This window comes from Humulus lupulus, chromosome 3, assembly GCF_963169125.1.
Source record: "Humulus lupulus chromosome 3, drHumLupu1.1, whole genome shotgun sequence".
In the NCBI taxonomy this organism is placed as follows: domain Eukaryota; kingdom Viridiplantae; phylum Streptophyta; class Magnoliopsida; order Rosales; family Cannabaceae; genus Humulus; species Humulus lupulus.
The window spans coordinates 122,266,274-122,273,824 of record NC_084795.1 but is presented as its reverse complement, the minus strand read 5'-3'; the positions used below and the strand labels follow the sequence as shown (position 1 = coordinate 122,273,824).

Below are 7,551 nucleotides of genomic sequence, written 5' to 3'. Positions count from 1 at the left end.
CTTAGAGCAAGGTCCCTCTCACATTGCAGTCCCCTGAGGCTAGGGGCGTCTATCGATTGATGGCCGGAAATCAACCTGACCAATCAAAGGTTCTATGTAGTCACGAACCCCCCCACGTCCAGTTCCTCGGCATTGAGGGTGGCATAAAAAATTTTACGGTCTAGGATTGACTTAGTGAGCCGGGTATGAGTGTACAAACTTGTTCACAAGAACGTGGGTATCCAATAAACAAAACAAAGGACGAGACGAAGGATGAAGAATGATAACTTACCCACACACTGAAAGTCTAGCACCAGAGTGAGATTCTTCTCTAGAAGAAACCCGGATGTCATGAACTAGTAGTGTCGAACATCCGAGGGATGTTTCCAGGAGTTGTACAAAGTCGGACTGACGCCACGGCTTTTCAGTCGATAAAATTCATCCCAAGTCTTGTTTCTGGAGTTCAGCTGCGGCTCCAACCGATAATAGTACAGCACCTCAGCGGGGATGGGTGTCGCGATCTCTTACAAGGCGCAAAATATACGCCACCCCGCCAGCAACTTATACACCTAGGGTATGAGCTAGAGGGCGTGATCCCCACGAACTTGAGGAATCACACGAAATAGTCGTGAAGCGAGAGAATGGCTCCCACACTGATATGGCTTGCACTCCAGGTCCAGAATGTGCCCACTCTAGTGTGAGCCTTCTCTTCTTTCTGGATCATCCTGTTGTAGAAGAGCCCTGGAGTCGACTCTATCCCGAAGGCTTTTTCTAGCGCGTTCAACATCCACTAGCGAGCACTTATAATTATATCCTTATTGGGCCCGGATTAGTCTGGCCCAAGTCACATGATTGCCTATAAATAGAGTCATTCGTGCACTGTAGCAAGAATCCTGATTTTCTCTTGTATGCAAAATCGCTGCTGAACTTGCAGAAAACCTCCATTATTAAACTCTCTAAAATCTAATACTAATGACTCGTGGACTAAGGCTCATTAACACCCCAGCCACGTAAAAATTGTGATCTTGTTCATTTCTTAGCCTTTCTTTCTAACTCTTATTTCTCAATATATTTTTAGTTTTTAAAAAACTTGGTAAACAATTATAGATGAAACTACATTAGTAATACTGCATATTAATTACAAAGTTGGAACATCCAAAATATTTACTTGATTTAGAGCAGTGTACTTTTACTGAATTAGTAGATTAGAAATTGAGAGAACTCTTTATTGTTTAAGAATACTACATAGTATGAAACACTCCTAAAAAATAGTATGAAACACCATATTTCATTAGGGGTCGATCAAAGATGCATTTGTTCAATTTATTTATGCACACGACAGATAGTCTTTTGATGGCAAACCGCAGAGACCGACTGCCTGAGATTGTGCAATGACATGCACAGCAATGATAGAAAGTATCTCTTTTATTACCAATGATATAAGAATTTAGAATCTATATTGGTGGCATTTATACATCACTGATCACCCCCACCACATTAGCTGACACAGCAAGTGTTGTACTTGGTCCCAAAAGAACAAGTCTCTAGAACTTCTTCAACGTCACGAAAAACATGGCAGAACCACCGTCACAATTCACAAGTAGTTTATTGTTTCCTCTATTCTTCTAGATATAATTTAGGAAAAACTACTATCTAGACGCCTCATTTAATCAAACTTCACATAATTGAATATACAAAACATCCCACCTCGAAAATTTAGCTGGATGCTTCCCAGACCTTGTAGTCTCTTCCCTCCATAGCCACAGACCACTTTTGAGATCCACTGTGGGGTTCGTAATGACCTTGTCCAATCTTCATTGCAACTTTTTCATCGATGATGGCTGCATAAACATCTCTTTCTGCTTTTGTAATTTTAATCTGATCACACAGGCATCAGAAAATTAATGTGTTTAGATATCTATTGTTTGTCTGTAAGTCATAACTTGAAAAAATGAGTTTCATAGTTTGATACTTACTGTACTACGACAGTTGATTTTGTTCCGATTTCTAACAGAGATTAGACCTCCAATTTCAGATTGGCAGTGGGAGAAAATGTGGTCATAAAACACTGATGGAGTGCCTGGATGGGTCAGAATGTATGCATATCCTTGCATTTCTTTTCCGCCAGGAAACCTCCAATGACCCTTCAGAAAGAAAGAACATTTGAATAAAAAATACTTATCAGCTAGATGGGAAACTAAAGAAGCACTGACATTTCAGTAGGACTGTGAGCACAATGCTTATTTACAAAATTCAGGTGTTTGTTATAGATTCAATGCCAAGATGCTTTTGTTAAAATAGAAATATTACTATCAGTTTAGACCTTTCTTTTTATATTTAAGCGTTTCTAGAAAAATGGCTGATAGAATTGAGGAAATCCAACTTCAAACCTGAGTAGAACCAGTGTCATGATTCTCTATGAAAGTGATTGCACGGGAAGGCCACCATCCAACAACCCCAGGAGGCTTCCCCTTCTGATCTGATAATCGCCAATACTCGCATCTTTCCAGTGCCTATATGGAAAATAAATATTTGATCAAAATTCATATATTATTATAATTAAACAATGGCTGTAGACCTGCGGTAGAAATAGAAAAAAAACCACTACTGAGTACGTCTCTAATTGCCATTCCACAGATTTTATTCAGAGATTAAAATCATTTCATTATTTCTCTACTTAATGAAATGCTCACCGCATGAAGAATTCCTTTTGTTGTGACATCGAATGCACCAGCAGTTCCGCTTGTAGCATTGATCCAGTCAATAATTCTCTGCCTATGTGCATCTTGGTTGTGATCCATCTCTCCATATGTGTAACTAAGTGAATCCCAGTACTCACCTACAGCAAAGTAGGGCTCACTAGCATCTAAGTAGTCCTTAACATAACCACCCCAGAATCCTCTAACAAAATCAAGTCTCCATCCATCATAGCCAATTTCTTTCCTGTAGGTCACACAAAAATGAAAAAAATATATTGCAATAAGACATCCATGATTACTATCTGAAACCCAATTTGATACGTATTTGTGTTCTCATATACGAAAACAAAACGTAACCCATAAGAATTCAGGGAACGGGAGAATGTAATTAGACACTACCTTAGCCAGCACAACCATTCCTTGATATCTTTCCTCACAAAATCTTGTGAATGGTCAATATTTGGAGCAGCATGAAAATTATCTCCACTACTCTTGTTGCCCCTACCCTGTATAAGAGAAAGGGAAGAAAAAAAAAGTTTTTATTTCATAATTTTAGACAATGAGGCGCAAAATACATTAGGCTTTGCATTATAAACCAATCACATTACATTAGGAAATGAGGGATGCAACAATGTGAGTCGCAATGATGGATAGTTATTACACAAATTAATAGAGACTGCTAAAACTTCAATTTGTTTATTCCAATCTTTTCCAAACAAAATAAATAAATAATAAAAAAATAAATCAGAAAGACCACTAATTCCAACAAATATCTCAGATTCTCAGTTTGTAACAAAGAGGATATATTATACCTGAAAATGTGGGTCATCAGCGACAACTGCGCGGTCATCCCAATTTAAACGACCACCAAAAATGTTCCAAACACCATTTTGATTCTGATAGTGTGCACACCGATGATTTAAGACAGCATCTCCAAGAACTTTCATACCAACTTCATGGAATTTATTCACAATCTCCTTCAGCTCATCCATGGTTCCATATCTTTTGTTTTATAAGATAAAAGGAAAAAAAAATAACATTCAGAGAATGCTCCATATGGTTAAACATCCCAGAACCCAAATCAATTGAAGAAATAAAATACATTAGAAAACAATATAAACTCTAACAATTTACACCTACATAAGGAAAATTACCTATTCATTTAAAAAATAATAATTAAACCAAGTGCTTTGAGCCAATTGTCCCACAAGGAAGCAGACAACTCTAAGCTAATTTGTACTTAAAAGGTTGCAAAGCTAGTTATACTAGAGAGAGAAGAAGTTTCTTCTTCCGGGGTGGAGGAACTCGCCTAATTTCTTTGGTATGAAAGAATCAACACATCGTACCACACATTATAAAAGCCACTTTATGGTACCTTACCTGGAATTTAGATTGTATAAATCTTTTGGCATGTACCCTTCAGGTGATACAGATTCTGTAGGCGGAGGTAACCAAATCACAGTAAAACCAAGCGAAGATAATTCTTCAGCTTTTTCTTTGAGCTCCATGTACCATTTTCCAGATTTATTGGATTCCCAATTAAATCCTTGGCATACTATTTCATAACCTGTGCCTGTCCCTGATGATATTTTGACGGGAGGTTCTAATTCCTCGGTTTCTGAAATAGCTTCCTCTGGAGGAGCTGCAACGGAGCTTCTAAAGATACCATATGCTTCAGCAGCCAACTTTTCAATTTCTTGAAGAATACTTTCTTGTGCTTCTTTGGTCTTCGTCTTCAAACTCTTCTCAGAGGAAATGTCACTTACCAAGCTCCGTATTTCACTGATTATTCCATTGGTATATGCAGAAAGAGAACTTTCACTTTGCCCTACAGATTTTCCAGGTGTCTCTTGCCCTGCAGACTGACCCGATGAGGGAAGAGCAGAAGAGATACTTGAGCTTGAAAGGGGAATGTAAAAATCATTTCCCATATATTTTAACCAAGTATTTTCACATTGCTTAAGAACAAAAAGAAATCCTTGAGGACCTTCTTCCAAAGTAAATAATCCTTGAGATCCATTTCCACCTTCTTTTGGCTGCAAACAGGATACCCACATAAGTTGAAATAAGATCAAGCAAATAATCCAGTTTGCCCGCTTAATACTAATTCTTTACAAAAAGAAAATGAGATATCCTAACAGTTTTTCTTAAGAAGAATAAAAACAAAAAAAGCAAAGGAAAGATGAAAGTAACAGAAGTTTAATAGAAAAAACAAGGAAGCACTATGTTGCATACAATCAGAATTGAGAAATGAAAAGGTGAATAGCCATGACATTCAGAGATCACTTCTCACTACTTGAATACCCAGTTGATTTCAGCCTTTAGAAATTATAGAAACTGATAATAAAAAAAATGAAAAGTGACAGTGGTTCCCAGTTATAAGTACAGTAAAAGGATAAAAATTTGAAAGGAAGAGAAAACCAACAAAGTTTTTGATATCTTTAAAGATGGTTTACAGAATCGGAAAATCACTTGACAGCAAACAAGTCATTGGACAAAAGCAGCAAATAAACTAGTTCAGCGAGAAGCATTTCTACCTGTAACAGTGTCCTTAAAGCCCTGTCCTTAAAAATGACAGTATCAGGTGGATATGGTGAAGCCGGAAGTTCCCAGTTTTTGGCATCATCTCTACAAACTCCCCAGTGAACAACAACAGTTCCAAGTGTATTTGTTTCCATGTGTAACAGGATTTTTGCTGTATCAGGACACTTCCTAACAGAAACAGTAATTGAGTTATGAACATCCACCTTCTTAGCAATGGGAATTTCTTCATAGAATCCTTCTAGGGTCTTTTTTTCTTTGACAGGAACACTGGATTTCGTGTTGCTATCTTCATCTTTAGAATCCAACGATTCTTTTTTAATGAATATGCTTGATAGCTGTCCCAATGCTCCTAGAATTAACAGACGACCAGTAAATTGTTTTTCAGTTTATGATTGACAAATGATAGACGAGAAGACACCAGATAGAAAAAGTATGAAATTACACATGATCCAATGTATCAAATCAAGCATACAAAATCTGGTGAGAATAACAACCTGGCCATATACTGTTGCCCTTTTTCCGTCCAACCATATTGCCATCCTCCTGCAGGTAGTCCACAAGAGGAACTTTAAAATCTCTCCCTCTGTGCTGATACCAAGAGCCTGTTTCTTCATCCTGCACCACCAACAGACCCCATAACCAATCCCCACCAACACCAAAACAGTAGAAGAAATTTATAAGAAAACGGAATCCGGATAGAAAAATCTCAAAAAATATCTAATTATACACCGTAATTTAGCATTTTTATCATAAAAAATGACACTGTCAACCGAAAACTATTCAAATTCAAAACCTTTAGGACAAAATTTATTGCTGCTATTGCACTCTTGGGATCAAAATCAATCTTGACTTCTTGAAAAGGATCACCTGCCGAAGATGAAGATGACTTCTTCAACGGTGTCTCTACTGCATAATCCTGAAAACAATAAAATAATAATTGTATTAATCAAATTTAAGCTGCCAATCAATGCATCCTATTATTTTGGAAAAAGCAAATTAGGTACCTTAATGCGAACTGATCCAGAGGGTATCATTCCTTTGGGAGGTTGATCCCAGTCGCTGCATGGAAATATATTGCAAAAAAAAAGTCATATGGGATTATTTTATAGCTGGTAGAGAAAATCTAACAAAAACATCAAACTAAATGGAACAATATATTTCACTCTTATCATAGTTCACCAAGGCACTTATGTCGATCGATAAATGGATATGCATCCATTAATAAACAAATTAATATTACAATACTAAATGAAAACTCACTTGCCCACATCGTCAATATAAGAAACACCCCAGTGAAGAATCCAATTGCCAGGAATATCACAACCTACAGCAAGCTGCCAATGATGTTCCTTCTTCCCACGATCTAATCTGATGAAGATCTTTCCCTCTTCCTACCAATTCCATATCAAACCAATCAACAATTACTTTCATTTCAAATCTTAATAACCATCTTAATCATGCAAATCACAAAATTATTCTTTCTATTTTTCCATTTAGAATATAAATTATTTAAAAAAAAATATATATATGAATAAAAAAATAATGGTGAAAAGTGCTTCAGGCTTCAAATTCTGTCAACCAAACAAAAAGAAGAATAAAAAAAAAAGAATTCAAGCTCACAAATAAATTTTCTTTTGGATAAAACCAAACAGAGACGAAAGTAAAAAAAAAGTTTAAAAAAAAAAACTAACCAATGTAGTTTGCTTCAAAGGGAAAGTCTTATTAAACAATACATCAGACGATGTAGAGTTTTCAAGGATGGCTGTATCGGTGGAGCTGGCTCTAAGAAGAAGAGGTCTCGGAGGCTTGAAGTTGCAGAAGAAGCTTCGTCGGCCATGGGAGGAGAAGAGCTTGTTGGGGTGGGAATAGAAAGAAGAGGAGGAAGGGTGGGATCGGTTTGATCCGGGAAGGCAGCTGGAGTTTCGCATGCGACAGCGGTGGAATAGAGGCTCTATACTAATGGTCGACATGGCTTCGGCCAATACAGAGCTCCGAGCATTAACAGCGGAAGAAGACGACCAAACAAATGACAGTGTGTTTGATTTGTTTTGTTCTAAATGCTTATATATCTTTTTTTTTCTTTCACAAAGAGTTAGATCATGAAATATTCTATTATACTCTCACTTTTTTTATTAAATCTTTCCTAAAAAATATCCAATAAAAAAGGTGATATTTATGACGTGTCATATGATAAAAGGTCCCACTCATCATCATTATTATAGGTTTAGATAATGCTAAAATTCCCCTATTTTGAACTTTAAATTTAAACATCAATCATGTAAAATATATATATATATATATATTTAAACATCAATATTAAAAATAATTG

General features: G+C 36.5%; 1 protein-coding gene across 1 annotated transcript; it reads right to left on the bottom strand.

The window, feature by feature from the left end:
• Positions 1 to 1,386: 1,386 nt before the first annotated feature.
• On the bottom strand, positions 1,387 to 7,272 carry LOC133823106 (alpha-amylase 3, chloroplastic). The gene is made up of 13 exons (XM_062255696.1): positions 6,914 to 7,272; positions 6,483 to 6,613; positions 6,227 to 6,281; positions 6,016 to 6,138; positions 5,717 to 5,837; positions 5,216 to 5,571; positions 4,059 to 4,714; positions 3,491 to 3,680; positions 3,078 to 3,184; positions 2,673 to 2,922; positions 2,370 to 2,492; positions 1,956 to 2,123; positions 1,387 to 1,857 (listed from the first exon to the last, which is right to left on the bottom strand). Exons 1-13 carry the CDS (start codon positions 7,190 to 7,192, stop codon positions 1,696 to 1,698), a joined length of 2,721 nt encoding a protein of 906 aa, XP_062111680.1. The 5' UTR covers positions 7,193 to 7,272; the 3' UTR covers positions 1,387 to 1,695.
• Positions 7,273 to 7,551: the final 279 nt, after the last annotated feature.

Bases quoted from the DNA above. Each gene is read 5' to 3' on its own strand.
- LOC133823106 (XM_062255696.1), bottom strand. From the start codon at position 7,192: ATGTCGACCATTAGTATAGAGCCTCTATTCCACCGCTGTCGCATGCGA. The intron at 6,282-6,482 runs GTGAGTTTTCAT...ATTTCCATGCAG, and splicing joins TATATTGACGATGTGGGCAA to CGACTGGGATCAACCTCCCA. The intron at 5,838-6,015 runs GTTTTGAATTTG...TTGGTGGTGCAG, and splicing joins CAATAAATTTTGTCCTAAAG to GATGAAGAAACAGGCTCTTG.